The sequence below is a fragment of the Mobula hypostoma genome, chromosome 2 (genome assembly GCF_963921235.1).
Source record: "Mobula hypostoma chromosome 2, sMobHyp1.1, whole genome shotgun sequence".
NCBI lineage: Eukaryota > Metazoa > Chordata > Chondrichthyes > Myliobatiformes > Myliobatidae > Mobula > Mobula hypostoma.
In genome coordinates this window covers 193284810-193304077 of record NC_086098.1, presented here as the reverse complement: position 1 = coordinate 193304077, position 19268 = coordinate 193284810, and the positions used below count along the sequence as shown (strand labels likewise).

Genomic DNA, 19268 nt, shown 5'->3' with positions numbered 1-19268 from the left:
GAGAGACCAACAAGAAGAAAAAAAAATCTTTAACTTCCACTTTTTTTTTTCTACAATTGTAAGAGAGAGCATTCCCTTTCAAAGTTCCTTATGAGGAATAGACTTTTTTTTTAGAGTTCGGGCAGTACAAATATTTTTGTCACAGCCAGCAATCCATGGGTAGCATATCCCTTTTTCCAGAGGGTTGAATTGTTATTGTTGTCGTCTGACCTCTGGGAGTATTTATTTACTCTTCGTTAATTGTAGAATCTCTATGGTAATTATATCTTCATATATAGAATCATACTGCAAATTGGTCATGAACATGTGTAGATAAAATGTGAAAATATATCAGGCCAATGAATTTCTGTACTTGAGCAATGTTGTGTTCATATGGGGTACCATTTTCTTTTTCTTTAGAACAGAAATAACTCTCCATCTAAGTATGATTCTCCTTCAGAAGGTATGTACAAAATCCTACTTCATGGTCATATCTGTATATTATCCTATTTTTCCTTCTGTCATTGGAAACTCTAAGTAGCTTTAATAATGTCGCTAGTGTTGTGATCTTTGGTCAAGTGATTATTGTGATATCGAATGTTGACAGCTTGGATTCAAAGACCTCTCAATAGTCAATAAAGTAAATAAATTATTGGTGAGATGTCATATTTACTTAACTATTTTTAAATACAAACTTATTGTGCTACTGTATATTGCTGCTGGATTAGATTTGACATAGTTAATTATTGTATGTGTTATATAAAATATTGCAAAATATAGAGAAGCTTTTCAGTACGATTAATAAAGGTTTTAAATGCGTTTCCAAATTGGTGAATTGAAAGAGCTGTTTACTTTTAGAAGCATTAATTTTCCAATGAAAATAATTGCTGCAGCCAAACTGGATTATTACCCATTCATAGATGTGGGAAAAATTCTTTGAAAAATGTTTTTCAGAGGACTTAAGGAAAGAATTAGCTGGGAAGTTTACATATCCACCAATTATTATTTCACTGCATTACACCTTTGCCTTACAATTTTTTTTCTTTCAGATACTTATCCTTCTGAATTGAGTAATTAAACCTCCTTCAATACAAATCTTGGATACGTATTTCAGTCTCTAACCACCTGCTGTGTTTTTTTTAAAGATAAAGAAATTCTCTCAATTATTTTTGTCTTTTCCCATTTCCTGATTCTAACCTTTTCACCAATGAGAACAGTTCCTCTGTATCTGCTCTGTTTACACCCTTCAGGATTTTATTTACCCCTTCAGATCCCTTTGCATCCTCTTCCATTCCAAGGTGAACAGCCATAGCATCACCAGTCATTGCACACAACTGAAGTCCCTCATCCATTTATCCAATCATTTTGATAAATCTCTATTTCACTCTCCTTCATAGCATTTGCACATCTCCTAGTAAGGTGCCCAGAATGGTACACAATACTTGGTGCTGACTAAACGAGTATTTTATAAAGGTTTATTGGAGATTTCTCTGCTCTTGTACTCTAAATGTTTATGAAGTTCAGGATCCCTACTGTTTTATTTAACTTACTCTGTTGTTTTCAATGCACTATGCACATATACCCCAGATCTTTCTGTTCTTGTAACTTTTTAGAACCCTCCAATTTATATCAACTTTGCTTATGCTTCCTGCCAGTAGGTAACACCACCTTAGTTAGCATAAAACTTCATCTGCCACCTGTCTGCTCGTTCCACTGGCCTATCTGTAACTACATGAAGATTGTTGTTCTCACTGCATCTCCAAGCTTGGTATCATCCTCCCAGTTTATTCTCACAATTCTGTATTAATTATTTACTGTACTATTTAAGTGACGATGGGACTGCACAATGCCAAGTGTTAATAAATATCAATATTACTTTTATTACTCTTTCAAATCATGCACTTCTTTTTGATGACAAACTTGAGAATGGTGCTATGAATTTTTGCTTAACACAATGCAACTATTTTAAAAGGCTTATAAAAAATCTTTTTTTAGCCATGGTTTCAGTGAGAACAACACTACTACAAGTATATAAATGAACACTTCTACTTCAAGTAGTCTGCTGATAGTGGTGTGTATCGTTCAGCTAGGTTTTCCAATGTGCAGCAATAAACTACAACAAATTCAGAGTAGATCAAATTATAGACACTTTTTTTATTTACTTGCATGGGAAGCTACCTCCACATGTTATTATTGGAGAATATCTTCAATCTTATAGCTGAAGCAAACCACTTTTTACCTTTGTACGTTTTACAAAGAACATTAATTTTGTTGTTCCATTCCATAACATTCCTCCATTATCTGCATCCATCTCTGGTTCCTGACGTCTGTTCTTCAAGCAGTCCATTTGTCTTCAGGCTGTGTCCTATTTTTCTCTGTTGTCAAAACGTTCCTGCCATAAACACAACCCCCCGCCATAAAGATATTGAATCATTGTGGGATGAGTTAAGAAACTGCAAGGGTGAAAAAAAAACCCTGATGGCAGTTACATAAAGGCCGCCCAACAGTAGCTGGGATGTTGATCACAGATTACAACAGGAAATAGAAAAGGCGTGTCAAAAGGGCAATGTTATGATAGTCATGGGACATTTCAACATTCAGGTCGATTGGGAAAATCTGGTTGGTAATGGATCTCAAGAGAGTGAGTGTTTTGAATGCCTATAAGATGGCTTTTTCAAGTAGTTTGTCACTGAGCGTACTAGGGGATCAGCTATACTGGATTGGGTGTTATGTAATGAACAGGAGGTGATTAGGGAGCACATTAGGAGGCAGTGATCACAATATGATTGAGTTAAATTTTAAATTGTATAGGGAGAAAGTAATGTCTGACATAGTAATATTTCAGTAGAATAAAGGAAATTACTGTAGCATGAGAGAGGAGTTGGTCAAAGAAAATCGGAAGGAGATTCTGGCAGGAATGACAACATAGCAGCAATGGCGTGAGTTTCTGGGAAAGGTGAGGAAGGTGCAGGATAGGTGTATTCCAAAAATGAAGAAACACTCAAATGCAAAATAGTACAACCGTGGCTGATAAGGGAAGTCAAAGCTAATGTAAAAGCAAAAGAGAGGGCATACAACAAAGCAAAAATTAGTGGGAAGATAGAGGATTGAGAAGCTCTTGAAAACCTACAGACAGAATTTAGAAGAATCATTAGGAGGGAAAAGATGAAATATGAAGGCAAGCAAGCAAACAATATATATAATGGGGATAAGGAGATGGCAGATGAATTTAATGAGTATTTTGTATCGGTCTTCACTGTGGAAGACACTAGCAGTGTGCCTGACGGTGAAGGATGCGAGGGAAGAGAAGTGAGTGCAATTACTATTACAAGGGAGAAGGTGCTCAAAAAGCTGAAAGACCTAAGGTTAAATAAGTTACCCGGACCAGATGAACTGCACCCTAGGGTTCTGAAAGAGATAGCGCTAGAGACTGGGGAGGCATTAGTAATGATCTTTCAAAAATTATTGGACTCTGGCATGGTGCCGAAGGACTGGAAAATTGCAAATGTCATTCCACTGTTTAAAAAAAGAAGGCAGCAGAAAGGAAATTATAGACTGGTTAGCCTGGCCTCTGTGGTTGGGAAAATGTTGGAGCCAATTATTAAGGATGACTTGGAGTACTTGGTAACAAAGGAAAAATAGGATAAAGTCAGAATGGTTTCCTTAAGGGAAAATCTTGCCTGACGAACCTGTTAGAATTTTTTTTAAGAGATGCAAGTAGGTTAGATAAAGGGGATGCAGTGACAAGGTGCCACACATGAGGCTGCTTACCAAGTATTACAGGAAAGTTACTAACGTGGTTAGAGTGTTAGCTGATTGGTAGGAGGCAGCAAGTGGAAATGAAAGGATCCTTTTCTGGTTGACTGCCAGTGATTAGTGGTGTTGCTCAGTGATCGGTTTCGGAACTGTTTCTTTTTATGCATTATCAGTGATTTAGATGATGGAATAGATGACTTTGTTGTAAGTTTGCAAATGATATGAAGATTGGTGGAGGAATAGGTATTGTTGAGGAAACAGGTAGGCTGCAAAAATACTTAAACAAATTTGCAGAATGGTCAAGAAAGTGACAAATGAAGTACAATGTTGGAAAATGCTTGGTCATGAACTTCGGTAGTAGAAATAAATGTGCACACTATTTTCTAAATGGGGAGAAAATCCAACAATCTGAGATACCAAGGGTCTTTAAAGTGCTTGTGCAGGATGCCCTAAAGGTTAAATTGCAGGTAGAGTTTGTGGTGAGGAAGGAAACTGCAATGTTAGCATTCATTTTAAGAGGTCTGGAATACAAGAGCAGGGATCTGATGCTGAGGTTTTATAAGGCAATGGAGAGGCCTTGCCTTGAGTATTGTGAACAGTTTTGGACTCCTCATCTGAGAAAAGATGTGCTCACATTGGAGAGGGTTCAGAGGAGCTTCATAAGGATGATTCCAGGAATGAAGGGGTTATCATACGAGGAACATTTGATATCTCTGGGTCTGTGCACACTGGAATTTAAAAGGATGAGGGGGGATCTCATTGAACCTTTCAAATTTTGAAGGCCAAGACAAAGTAAATGTGGAAAGGGTGTTTCCCATGATGGACAAGAAGACACGGCCTGAGGATAGAGGAGTGTCTAGTTAAAACAGAGATGCAGAGAAATTTCTTTAGTAAGAAGGTGGTGAATTTGTGGAATGTATTGCCACAAACAGCTGTGAAGGCCAGGTAATTGGATATACTTAAGCCAAAGCTTGATAGGTTCTTGATTAGACAAGGCATCAAAGGTTACAGGGAGAAGGTCGCAGAGTGGGGCTGAGGAGGGGGAAGAGGGATCAACCATGATTGAATGGCAGACCAGAAGCAGACCTGATGGGCCAAATGGCCTAGTTCTGCTCCTGTGTCTTAGGATCTTATGGTTTAAAACACACACTTTGATAAAATATACACACTAACTTGTAAGCCTCTCTTCTGAACCAGCAAAGCACCCTGGGATCTCACAGGTTCCATCTTTTCATGTTATATTTTGCATAAGTTACAAATTCATGAAGATTTCAGTGTTTCAGATGTGTTTCCACAAGAGAAATTAATCCTTCATCACATACAGCATAGAAAAGTAAAAGCATTGAACTCACTATCAAAAAAACAGAATTTCAGAAGTGTTTCAATATCACTCATTCAACAAATGAGATCATGGATGAATTTATATCCTTTTTTTAAACTACAGTCATTGAGTACAAATAAAAGCAATTATTAGGATTTTCTGTACTACAAATATAGGCCCACCAAGAATATTTTGTATGACACTCCGATACATATTGTAGAAAAATGAGAAGCAATCTCATTGAGATGTGCAAGGTTCTGAGGGTGACTGAGAGGGAAGATGTTTCCTCTTAGCTGAAGAGGCTTGAACTAGAAGTCATAGTCATGAAAAAGAATCTGTCACTTAGCACTGAAATGAAAAGAATTTTTCTCAAGGGCTGTGAAAGCTCATTTATTGAGCATATTCAAGGTGAAAACTTATGGGATTTAATATTGAAGAGAAACAGAAACGTTGAAGATTGAGCATGAAAGTGAACAAGGCTCAGGATTAGCCACGATGCTACTGAATTGTAGAGAAGATTTGAGAGCATCTAAGGACTGATCCTACTTCTAACTCTCAAGTCCTTTTGCTTCTAAATCTCATACACATCTGTAGAAAGTTACTTAAATTCAATGGGCTATCATAAAATCCTCTGGATTTTTAAAGTCTCTTACTATCTAATAAGTATACCCTTCTTCATAGTAACCTACCTAATACAATTTCTTACAATTCAGCAAGGTTAAATAGTTAAAATGTTTTGTTTTGATAACTAAAGAGTTGATCAGAGCTTCTGCGATATTCTAAATCCAGTGATCACATTCTCAGAGTAAGGGATAGCTATTTGGGACTGAAAGTAGAAGAAATTTGATCACATGAAGAGAGTGAATCTTTAGAAATCCTTTATCCTCGGACACTGGAGCCTCAGTCATTAAGATAATTGAGAACAGAGGTCAATAAATTTCTGGATTTTAAGTGAATTGAGCTGGAAAGTGGTACTGGGATAAAAGCTCTGTTGACATCTTGAAGAGCTGGTTTGAAATCCTCTTAATTATTCAGTTCTTTCTAATGTTCTGCTACTAACTAGTAAAATCCATTGAAATGCTGGTTATTAAAACAGCTTTCAATAACTACTCAGTCTCATTGCTCTATTGTCTTTTATAAGAAAACAAGAATGGTGGATTAAAATTATTCAGACTAGGGTATCAGAGAAAATTGGATTTTTAAACTAGGGAAAAGCAGGTAAGCATCATGCTCGCTTGATAAAAGTAAAACTGAGGAACTCTTGACACTTTACAGATGATACAGTTTAACCTTGACCTTTGAGGTGTCCTATTTAATGAAACTTAATAAAATTGTGAATGGAGCATTTTATAAAGAATGATAAATTTTGTAATGACACTATTTTCTGAATTAGTTTTAACATTTATTTCCTGAAAGGTTAGCTTGGAGCTTAAATAGCTTGGAGCTCAAAAATTTCCTGGATTCTCTGCTAGGGAGTGTTTGATGTTGCTTGCCCTTCAAACTTGGCTTAATCCCTCCTGAAAAACTCATTTTGTTGATTTATTTCATCCATTACTTTAGAGCAGAGCATGAAAGATTGGAAATTGAACTTTATTGAACATGTTTCACTGTAAAAGCGTGACTAAAAATTAAAGGCAGACATAGTTGATTTGTTACCAGCTAAGCATTCATCAGCAGTCCTACCACAGTCACTTCACCCCCACTTCATACGGTCTTCTGCAACATTTACTAAGCATGTGGTTGATTGTCTATCTATCCACTCTCTGGTTCATTCCCCATAAGTATTGATTCACTTGGTGTCCAAAATTTTCCTGTTTCGGAATTGAATATACAGTGCATTACAGTTAATTTGGCCATCAGCTAATGGGGACAGCCACTTAACTTGACAGCTGCACAACTCTTGAAGAAACAAAAAAAAACAATTGAAAAATTTGCCAGGATTAAGTGGCAATGTCTCATTTATTTGAGACACTGCCAATTAATTGGGACAGGAGTCTGTTGCTGAACAATTTTTAACTATCATCAGTCATGTGCACTTGTGTGGCTGTCAGACACTTCACTGTGCTTAGAGTGAACAGTTTTTAAATAGTGCCAGTTGTGTGTGCTTGTGTTCAAAAAGCAGTCATTTTTGTCACTAATGGTTGGCAAGAAATAGGCAGTAAGACAATACAGAACTCCTTTGCTCAAAGCATTTCCAAGTATTCAGGCTTGGAGATGCCAGAAACGGCTAGCAGTAAAAAGGAAACTATTTCACTACTGCCACAAGTTAGAGCTATGAAGAATTTGAAGTTATCACCAATCATCTTGAATGTTACAATGAAAATAAAGATTTTGAGGATGCAGTCGTCAAAAGCATTGTATGAAGGTAGTCCATTGTCTGTACTAGGTATTGGTACTGATTTTGTTAATTTACAATCAAAAGAATATGGCAGCATACACTAGATGAATACACAGTTTTATAGTACTGTAGTAGCATTGGTAGTATCCTAATTAGTTCTGCATTTCTTTAAACATATAATTTGTTACTTAGTTTGGGTTTTTTAATATATCTTTTAAACTATTTTGGCTAATTGAGGTAGCCGCTTAATTGGGTCAAAATGTACTCATGATGTATCCCAATTAACTGGAATCTACTGTATTCAACATTTGAGCATTCCCAGCCTTTTTGGGACCGAACCTTTATAATCCATTTAGTCAAGAATTTTTTTCTTTGTCTCAGTCTTACATGACTAACCATATCATGAAAAATTACCTGTAGTACTAGGGACTCTATACTTGCTGTATGTTATATCCAGTTCCATAAGCCCTTAATTTATTATAAAGATCTTTTTTGTGGTACCTTATGGAATACCTTTTGTAATCTAGATATATTACATCAATTGTTTCCCCTTATGCACATATTAAAAGAATCATGTTGGGTTTGACAAGTAACATGAGATAAATGAGTAATGGTCAAAATTTGAAGAGGAAGCTTTTATTATATTTTTTCTATTTTACTTGTGTTTTTAATATTTTGATAGTTGCTGTATGGAAGGTTGTTGGGAAATATAAAGCCATTGCGTTACCTGCTTTGCATCTTCTCATTACATGAAAGATATAACTTTTTGATAAACCTGGGATTTGATCAAATATATTTCCATCCTTCGATATTTTCTTATGACATAAAAAATGGTCATTGTGGTGCTCAGAGCAATCCCATTCATCACTAATTTTCTCCATAACCTATTCTCCCCACCTTTGTACCAACTCTCCAGAGATTCTATCACTCAGCTACACTCATGGAACAATTTTTTAATATTTATTGAGATACAGCATGGAACAGGCCCTTCTGGGTCTTTGGGCCACATCGCCCGGCAACCCCCAAATTAACCCCAGCCTAATCACTGGACAATTTACAATGACCAATGAACCTACCAACCAGTACGTCTTTGAACTTTGGGAGGAAACCGGAGCACTCGGAGGAGAATGTACAACCTTTTTCCGGACCACAGCAGGAACTGAACCCAGGTCACTGGTATCGGAAAGCATACCAATGACTACTGCACTACCGTGTCGCCCTACTTTGCCCCACAAAGTACCAGATTTTGGGATGTGGAAGGAAACCAGGGCATTTACAGAAAACACAGATGGTCACGGGGAGAATGGGCAAACCCACACGGACCAGGATTGAACCGGGGTTACTGGAACCATGAAGCAGCAGTTTTGCCAACTGTGCCTATGTTGGCTGTAGCAGTATGTGGTTTGCATTAACACATTTTAAAAGAAAAAATTAGTTATCCTGGGTTAATTTTTAATGAAGGTAGATTTGGAGTATTTTTCCCCCTTTGACCTCATTGTATCATGCTTAACAAGGGCAGACTGTATTACCATTGTACAGCTGATGTTCATCCTGGCAATGGAAATTACTCACCCCTGAAGTCTGAAAAAAGATCTGTGGCATTTTGCAGGTGCAGACAGAGATTCTGTTCCTTTGCTCTCTTATCTTTGCGTCAGAGATTGTTGACTAGAAAGCTGGCCACAATTACTCTTCATTCTAACTGCAACATGAGACTAAATGTGACTAATTTTTTATACCTTTCCATAGTGGTAAATTGACTAAACTGTTCTTCATTATAGGATCAGATGATGTGCTAGTAGTTGCTCTTTATGACTATGAAGGCATCCATGAAGGGGACTTGAGTTTTAAGAAAGGAGAAAAAGTGAGAGTGATCTCGCAGTAAGTAAGAGTTGACTGCTCCATGGTTAAGCCTTAATGTTCACAGTGAACAGAGGTAGGTGGGAGGGGCATTGTGTTGGAATGATAGAATGAATAGAGCAATCCAAAAACTATGCACCATATTAATATGATACGTCTGCTACATAGTTGATACTTTTTTTCAAATACATCTACCTGACGCATAACCAATGTTAGAAAGGTGTAATGTTAGATTGCACAAAGCCCAGGAACTATTTACTGTGTTTCCAGCTATAGTTTCTGAACTGAACATTTATTTGCAAAATGTGCAGCGTTGATTTGTTCCATTGCAAGAAAGAGAAATGCTGACATTGAGAGACATTTTATTAAAATTGATACCATTAGGAGAATGGTGTAGATAATTAACATAATGTTTTGATGGGATCTTTATTGATTGACACACAGAGGTACTATAATTGACAAGTTTAGGTGCAATATAGTTTCTAAGACATTCTACATAAATTCTACTATTGCAAAGGTCCACTTATAACATCAAACAGTAGCATCAATGAAAATGGAGAGTTGGTTGTACAGTATAATCCCACGACAACACTGTACAATGACTGAGAAAAAACGGTGATATCTGTGCTTACCCAAATCATATGATATCCAAGGCAGATTTACAGCAATGCATGGCTTTTGAGTTAAAACTACAGGAGACCCATCATTAATTCCTTACCACTAATTCTATATAAGGTTTCACATATATGTGAGAGTACTGGCAATATGTTTCTAATAGAAGTATAATAATCAGCAATGTTTTTTAGTTTGAAGCAACATCAAACTGAATTGTAGATGGTAAATGCACAAATAAAGCAAGCTAATAGATTTGTGTTTTTTGTTTCAGACAAGATGAGTGGTGGCTGGGAATATCTTTAGTAACTGATCAGAAAGGTTATATTCCAAGCAACTATTTTGCCAGAGTTAACACACTTGAAACTGAAGAGTAAGTATTAATGAAATATTTTCATTCATAACCTAAAGCAGATAGAGTCAGTTTACATGGTTGTTCAAAGTAAATTTAATATCAAAGTACATATATGTCACCATATATGTCACCATATACAACCCTGAAATTTATTTTCTGGTGGGCGTACGCAATAAATCAATAAGAGAATAACAAACAGAATAGAATCAAAGAAAGACCACAGTAAGTAGACATTCAACCAGTGTACAAACTGCAAATACAAAAATAAATAAATAAGCAATAAATATCAAGAATATGAGATGAAGAGTCCTTGAAAGTGAGTCCATAGATTGTGGGAACATTTCAGTGATGGGCAAGTGAAGTTATTCCCTTTGGTTCAAGAGCCAGATAACTGAGTGGTAATAACTGTTCCTGAACCTGGCACTCTACCTTCTTCCCAATGGCAGCAGCGAGAAGAGAGCATGATCTGGGTGGTGGGGTGTCCCTGATGACGGTTGCTGCTTTCCTGCGACAACACTTGGTGCAGATGTGCTCAATGGTGAAGAGGGATTTATCTGTAATGGACTGGGCCATTTCCACTACTTTTTGTTGAATTTTCCATTCAAGGGCATTGGTATTTCCATACCAGGCAGTGTTGATGATGTTTGCACACAATTGATATTTTGTCCAAATTAGTTGGGTTTTGTCCAAAGTATGGAAAATTAGAATTAATTACAAGTGCTACACTATATTTCCCTTTCTGCATCTAATATTATTAAGTTCATCCAAGTCTTTTATTCTGTGGGAAATACAATGTGTTGATAGGGTGTAGCAATAGAAATAATCTAATGAAGGCATGCTATATTCACAGTAACTGAAAATCAATAAAATGCAGATGCTGGAAATCTGAATCAAAGTGCTGGACACATTCAGAGTGTCAGGCTGCATCCGTGGAAAGAGAAGCAGTTAACATTTCAAGTCAAAGATTTTTTAAAGATCTTGGAATTTGCAATTATTAACTTTCTCTTTCCACAGATACTGTCCGGACTTATAAGTATTTACAGAATTTTCTGTTTTGTTTTGTTTGCTTCCAAATGAATACTAATTTCATCACTATTGTGAAAGTGTTCCTGTGCTGGTTGTACTCTGTTAAGAATGATCATCAGTCATAATCTTTAAATTATGACTGTGTAGATATCTACACTTCTATTAACAAGGCATGACTGTAGAATTTTACTGAAAAATCTTGAGGTTGCTCTGGAATATTCAATTTAATTCAAGTTTAATTGTCATTTAACCATATGTATATTAATACTGATGAATACAGCCAAACAAGAGCTGTTACTATGGGGACAAAGTGGAAAGGCACATTACCAACAGTCACACACAGTAAGCACACACAAGATCACAATCACTTAATAAGAGTCCCGAGGCTTTCATCCGCCCCCCCCCGCGATGACACAGCTTGAAGCATACAAGTCAACAAGCCAATATAGAATGTCAGTAAAAATACAACGACACAGAATATGCCTATATGTACCCTCCAGCCCACCAATATCATCTATCGACGGGCCCCCGACGCCCACTAGGCAACATCATGGCTTTGAGGCCTAGTCCTCGCATATACAAAACATTAGCAGACAAATATATGTGTATGTAGTCCAGACACCTCAGTCCATTTTAAATCTTCAGTTGCCATAATTGCGCTACGCGGCCCCTGGTAGACCGTGATGGCTCAGACGCCTCACCTCCGGCAGCTGAAAAGCAAGCGACCCCGCAGCTTGAGGCTCGAGTCCATTGAGTGCCGCTAAAAGATCTGCAGTTGGGCACAAGAGAGCTTGTCTTCAGTTGAGCGAAACCCTAAGAGGGCAGCTCTGACTGCGTTCTAGACACCGTGCCACACCGCCCCCGGTGGAGTGCAACAGCTTCGTCCCTCACTCTAGGCAGGTGCAAACAAGCGACACTGTGGTTTCAGGCCTAGTTCTTGCTACGAGCGAGGACTCCCCCCCACCCCCCACCCCCTTCCATCCACCCCTGCTCGCATCCAATTAATCAGTGAATCGAACTTGCGGCAGACCAGATTAACAATTTCCAAAGGGGTCTTGCGATCACAAGAAAAGCGACAGCCACTCACTATTTGACTGTACGCCTCCATCGACTCAGGCAGTAGCACATTGTGCTGCTCCTTCATTACATCTGCTAGCATGAAGGTGTAGACCTGCAGTCCTTCGAGTTCTTAAACGTACGTCTAATGATTGCAAGATCCTGCTATATGTTAAGTACAACAGTAACACCTTTTGCTGGACCCATAGAAGCCGCTATGACCAATCAAGCTGCCATCTTGCTGGAAATATGATAAAAACATTGATAAATAGATACTTTATTGATCCCAAAGGAAATTACAGTGTCACTGTAGCATTACAAGTGCACAGATATACAATATTGGAAGAGAAGTACGAAAGAATAAAAATAATTTACCTCAGAAAAGTAAGATGTACAAAGTGTACAAGTGAAAGATTACAAGATCACTTCCCTGGCTGGAGGGTGACTCATTATAGAGCCAGATGGCTGAGGGTAAGAATAACCTCATGTAGCGCTCTTTGGAGCAGCACAGACATCTGTTACTGTTTCTGTTACTGAAAGTACTCCACTGTTCAGCCAAGGTGGCATACAGAGAGTGAAAGACATTGTCCAGAATTGCCAGGATTTTCCAGAGCGTCCTTTGTTCTACCACAGCCTCCAGTATGTCCAGTTTGACTCCTATAACAGAGCCGGTCTTTCTAATTAGTTTATTGGGCCTACTGGCATCATCTGTGTTGATACCATTGCCCCGGCACACCACCACATAAAAGGTTGTACTGGTGACAACAGGCTGATAGAACATGTTAAGGATACGCCTACATACTCCAAAGGACCTCGGTCTCCTCAGGAAGTAGAGGGAATCTGGCCCTTCTTATACACAGCCTCAGCCTTGGTGCTGCACTTAATTCTGTTGTCCAGGTGCATCCCCAGGTACTTGTAGGTCCTCACCATGAATAGTAACAGGGAGCAGTGCAGGCTTGGTCTTCCTAAAGTCCATCACCATCTCTTTTCTCTTACTAATGTCGAGCTGTGGATGATTCAGCCTGCACCATTTGACAAGTCCTCCGCCAGGGCCATGTATTCATCCTCCTGTCCTCCCTTTATATACCCAACTATTGCTGAGTTTTCAGAGAATTTCTGCAGATGACATGACTCAGTGTTGTGTCTAAAATCCAAGGTATACAGGGTAAACGGAAAGTGAGCCAATACAGTATAAACTGGATGCAGCTTGTCTCTGAGTATTAGGGATACCATTCATGGGTGATGTAAAGCAAGCACCACCTGTCAGTGTCTTATTTATTTTTCCAAATTTCAACATTTTTTGTTGAAAAGCTATTTATTTCCATGGATGTATTGCTTGCATTTGCTGCATTAATATTTGTGTCTTTTTGAGATTTCTGATCAAATGTTCATTTTTTACATATGCTGGCCCCTTTGGTATACTGACAGGTAAGACATCACAGCTTTGGCTTGGAACTTGTGGTCATAGATCCATGCAGTTCCTTCTTAGAGTCGTCCTTCGCACCATCTAGATCTGGTAGGAATGTGGAGCTACTGTCTCTTGCACTTATCCTTGCTTGGACCATGTGCCAGAATCGTGAACTTGGATTTGCCCTTGATCCCCAGACTTCGAGACTGGTAGGCTTTCCACAGTCTGTTTCTGTTTCTCTTTCCCTTTCACTTTAGTGAACTTGACCTCGAGTGTTCCCTTGGGTGTCAACAGGTTTTCATGAATTCGAAGGTTAGTACATATGCACTGACCCATTAGCATTTGGGTTGGTGAAAGGCCATTCTGGAGTGGCGCACTTCTGTTATTTCATCAGTCTTTTGTGGAAATCCACTCATCCATCTTGCACTTTCTTCATGAGACCCTTTACTACTTTGACCAAACTTTGCTAAGCCATTTGATTCTGGCTGTGGGCTTGAAGTTGTATGTCAAAACCTCCCCCCCACCCCAAACATTGGCAAAGGACTCAAATTCACAGCACAAAAATTGTGGACCATTGTCTGATACTACTTAAACTGGAACTCCATGCCTTGCAAACAGTTTTCAGGAAGGTGATGACTGCTTTGCTGGATGTTGATTGCAGTGTTGCATCCTCTGGTTAACCGGAAAATAGTCTGTTACAACAATATGGCTCTTCCCATTACAATCAATCAAATCCACTCCAACTTTGAAGTATGATCTCTCTGGTACAGGATATGCTGTAAGCGGTGCTGGTTGCTCCTTTGCTTTGTAGGTAAAGCATATTTCACATGAAGCAATGGTCTGGCTGATGTCTTGGTTCATTCTTGGCCAATACATCACCTCACAAACTCTACATTTACAATTTTTCCTCACCAAGATGCCCTGCATGTATCTTTTGGATCATTTCCTTATGTAGCGACACTGGAATCACAAACCTGTTCCCTTTGAAGAACATATATTTCTGATATTTCACTGATACACTGATGTTTCAACTTTGCATGCCCATTAATTCCTTATGCATATTGGACAGTCATTTTTTAGCTACTAGCCATTCTTTCCATATTGTATATTGGAGTTCTTTCATTGTTTCGTCTGACCCTGACACTTTCCTAATCTGCTCTGTTCTATCAGGAGATACTGGAAGGGAGGTGACCATCTTAGGCCTGTATATCTGCATTGACCTCTTGGTCACTCTTTTCTTTCTTGTCGACTGCTTGGGATTGTGCATCAGCAGCAAACATATATTTTCCTGGTGTAGGTCATTGTCACATTATATTTCTGCAGCCTTTTCAGCATGCACTATATCCTCGTGGGACAGTCTTTCAATGATTTGGTCGTAATTGAGACCAGTGGTTTATAGTCTGTCTCCACTTCAAAAGCTTGTCCATGGATGTGCTGATGGAACCTTTCACATGCATATGTGCTGGCAAGAAGCTCTGTCTCTATCTGTGCATAGTTTGTTTCTGCACTTGTTAAAGCCCTTGATGCATGGGCCACAGGTTGCCGCGTGCTATTGTGCTGATGCTGTAGTACTGCTCCAAGGCCATATTGGGGCGCATCGGCCAAGATCCTAGTACACCTTTCTGGATCATAAAACTTCAGCACAGGATCTTCAGTTATGAATGTCTGGAAACACTCTCGCTCATGAGACCAAATCCACTCATTTTGCTGCTCAAGGAGTGACCTAAGTGGCCCTGACACAGTTGACCAACGAGGGATTAACTTAGCCAGGTAAGACACCATTCCCAAGAAACATCTCACTTCCTCTTTGTTTTGGGGTCTCTCCATGTTTTCAATGGCTGATGTCTTTCTTGGGTCACTCTACACTCCCCCTTCAAATATGACATCTCTTATAAAGATCAGTGTCTAAACACCAAACTCACATTTCTCTTTATTTAAATTCAAATTAACATTCTGTATCACGTCAAGCACTTGTCTCAGTTGTGTATCATGTTCATCCTTGGTGGACCCCCAAATTATGATCCATCATGATTTCTACACCAGGTATGCTCTCAAAGATCATTTGGATGGTTTTTAATGGTAAACTTCTTGTGCGGAGAGAATCCCATACAGTAGCTGAAGTATGCAATATTTTCCTTCTGATGTGTTAAAGTACACAGTCTCGAAATTGCCTCATCAAGCTTCATCTGCCAATACTCAGCTGATACACCAAGCTTGCTAAACCACTTCACACCTGCAAATTGGGACATGATCTCCTCCCCGTTGTTAATTTAAAATGCTCCTCCTTGATGGCTTTATTGAGATCTTTTGGGTCTACATGTATCTGCAACACTAAATTTTTCTTTTGCACAATACCAGTGAGCTCACCCAGTCTGCTGGTTCTTCAGTCTTCTGCATGACATTCATCCATTACATGCGTGCTAGTTTTTGTCTAAGTTTCTCTCTGTGGAAATGGAACTTTCCTGCATGCATGGACAACAGGAGCCCCTGTCTCATCTATATGAATTTTGTGTACACCTGGTAAGCATCTGAGCATCTCAAAGACATCTACGTACTCTTCCTTGAGTGTTATCTGGTCATCATTGGTCCATGAACCCACTATGAAAACTCTTTTCACCAGATTGAGCTTTTCACATACACTCAGACCTAATATTGACTGTACTGTCTTTTCTACAATCAGTAGCTGTGTCTTTACGTGCTGCTCCTTGTGCTTGAAGGTCACTATACATGCCCCTTTTACTGGAACATTCTCTCCAGCGTAGTCTATCTCTTTTAACTTCATGGGTAAATCTTGCTCTTTACAGTGAAGATCTTGTAATTATCCATGGATAAGAGATTCACCTGGGCTCCAGTGTCAAGCTTGAATGGGATGACTGTCTCATTCAGTCTCTGGAACAATCCATTCTGCTTTACCAGCACCAGCAGTCTGTAGAGAATTGACAAATAATTCCTCCATTTCTTCATCAACCGTGTGCACCTTTCTCTTGGTAGCCCCAGCTTTCTAGCACTTCGCAAAATGATTCTTCTTCCCACAATTATTGCAGGACTTTGCATAAGCAGAACAAATCTTAGGAATGTGACTGCCTCCACATTTGCTGCATTTGCTATTTGAGCCTTCCTCTTTGCTTTGCTGTTGCTTTGGAAAACGCCTTATGTGCTGCTTCTCTGTTTTCACAGCATGCACCATTACGTTTGCACTTTGCAGCTCCTTAGCTTGTGCCCGTGTGGTGTCTGCTGTCCTACACATATTCACAGCCTTTTCCAGCATCAAATCTTTTTCACACACCAGTCTTTCTCTGAGTCCATTATCTGGAATTCCACAAACTACTCTGTCTCTGATTGGGAAATTTCTCAAATCTCCAAGTTCACAGAACTTAGTGTGTGAAGCTCAGCTAAGTATTGGTTGAAGCTAACATGTCATTTCTGTTCACAGGGGAAAAAGACTTGTATCTCTCAAAAGTGATGTTTTCACTTGGAACAAAATATTCCTTAAATTTTGTCATCAGAATATCCAACGTAGAAGCTGCCTCATCAATTTGATAGCTGTTATAGATGTCCAAGCATCTTCACCACTTACATGCAGAAAAAGAGACGCTTTCAATTTCTCATTAGTCACTCCCACTCCATTAGCAGCTAAATCTATATTGAATTGCTGTTTGATGCATTTCCAGTTATCAGTTAGATTGCCGATAAACTGCATAGGTGTGGGAGGACTTAACTTATTCATAATGGGAACTCTCAGCCTCTCACATGATTCTCTCTTGCTGGATCCATTGACTGCTGAACTTTGGGATCAACATCCTCTCTTGCTTCGCTGGCTAGCTTCTCTCTCTCACCTTTCTACTCGTGCAGTCTCTTTCTCAGTCGCGCATAGTATTCATTTACTCTCCATGTTTAGACTTTACGCCATCTTCCGACAACATGTTACATTTGTTCTTAACAAAGACAAACTTGACATGGATTTAGGTTACAACATTTTACTACTGAACTGCTGCTCAAAGCTGTGTGCATGCAATCCCTACCCCGCTTCCGGTTCCAGGTGAACTCCTCCCATTGCCTACTGGGAACTGAACTTCATCCACATCACTGAGGACCTCACGTGACCTGTACACACCAGCTGTGTGGTGAAAAAGGAACAACAGCGCCTCTTTCACCTCAGACAGTTGAGGAAGTTTGGTATGGGCCCCCAGATCCTAAGAACTTTCTATAGGGGCACAATTGAGAGCACCCTGACTGGCTGCATCACTGCCTGGTATGGGAACTGTACCTCCCTTAATCGCAGGATTCTGCAGAGAGTGGTGCGAACAGCCCAGCACATCTGTAGTTGTGAACTTCCCATGATTCAGGACATTTACAAAGGCAGGTGTGAAAAAAGGGCTCATAGGATCATTGGAGACCCGAGTCACCCCAACCACAATCTATTCCAGCTGCTACCATCCGGGAAATGGCACCACAGCATAAAAGCCAGGACCAACAGGGTCCGGGACAGCTACTTCCACCAGGCCATCAAACTGATTAACTCACGCTGATTTGAGTGTATTTCTATATTACATTGACTCTTCAATTTATTACAAATAAATAATAAATTGCTATGATTGCACATTGCACATTTAGACAAAGACGTAATGTAAAGATTTTTACTCCTCATGTATGTGAAGGATGTAAGAAATAAAGTCGGTTCATTTCAATTATGCACACATAATAACACGTTGACCTGGTCAATTAGGACTAGATCCTGAACAAAAAAAAGTCACACACACAGCAAAAAATAGTTCATTAAATAAAGATACATTTGAATATGATAAAAAGTTCAAAAAGAAACAAAAATGGTACAAGTTCTTTTAAACTAACACAAATTCTGTGTATTCCATTAAAGGTGGTTCTTCAAAGGTGTCAGTAGAAAGGATGCAGAGAGGCAACTTCTGGCGTCAGGAAATAAGTGTGGTTCATTTATGATAAGAGATAGTGAAACAACCAAAGGTGAGTACTTTTGTATATAATTAAGAGTAATAAAACATTTATCTATGTTAAGATGCCTTTTAAATGTGTATTATTAGGAGATATGTCTATCGTGTGGAACAGGATTCAGTTATCATGTCACCAATAGCAAATTACAATCATTTAGTTGCGAACAAACCCCATCAACCTCTAATTCCTTTTCTTTCAAATATAAACTTACAACCTTTAACTTGGTAGAAGTATTCTCAGAATTGAGATGTGGAGTGAAATTGATCATATTTTTTAGTGATAAATAATGATATGAAGAAAAATTATTTGAGCTGAGATTTTGATATCATTGTGCATTTGTGCTGCTAACACCTCTCCTTACTTTGTGGATTAGGTAGTTACTCCCTCTCTGTTCGAGATTTTGATCCTTCAGTGGGTGACACAGTAAAACATTACAAGATACGTACTCTGGACAATGGTGGCTTCTACATCTCTCCTCGAATAACATTCACCACTTTGACTGAACTAGTTAACCATTATAAGAGTGAGTATTGCCGTGTATTAAAAAGTATTCTTATTGCCAGCTGTTCTGGGGGAAAAATATGTACTTTTG

The 19268-nt window shown here is 38.8% G+C and overlaps 1 protein-coding gene across 2 annotated transcripts in view; it reads left to right on the top strand.

The window, feature by feature from the left end:
- The window catches only part of LOC134342771 (tyrosine-protein kinase HCK-like), a 148795-nt gene that overhangs the window by 60336 nt on the left and 69191 nt on the right, over positions 1-19268 (top strand). For both annotated transcript variants that reach the window (XM_063041329.1, XM_063041328.1), the window contains exons 3-7: positions 400-442; positions 9173-9272; positions 10138-10236; positions 18585-18688; positions 19050-19199. In XM_063041329.1, coding sequence (XP_062897399.1) covers positions 400-442; positions 9173-9272; positions 10138-10236; positions 18585-18688; positions 19050-19199 — 496 coding nt within the window. The remainder of the gene's footprint in view (positions 1-399; positions 443-9172; positions 9273-10137; positions 10237-18584; positions 18689-19049; positions 19200-19268) is intronic.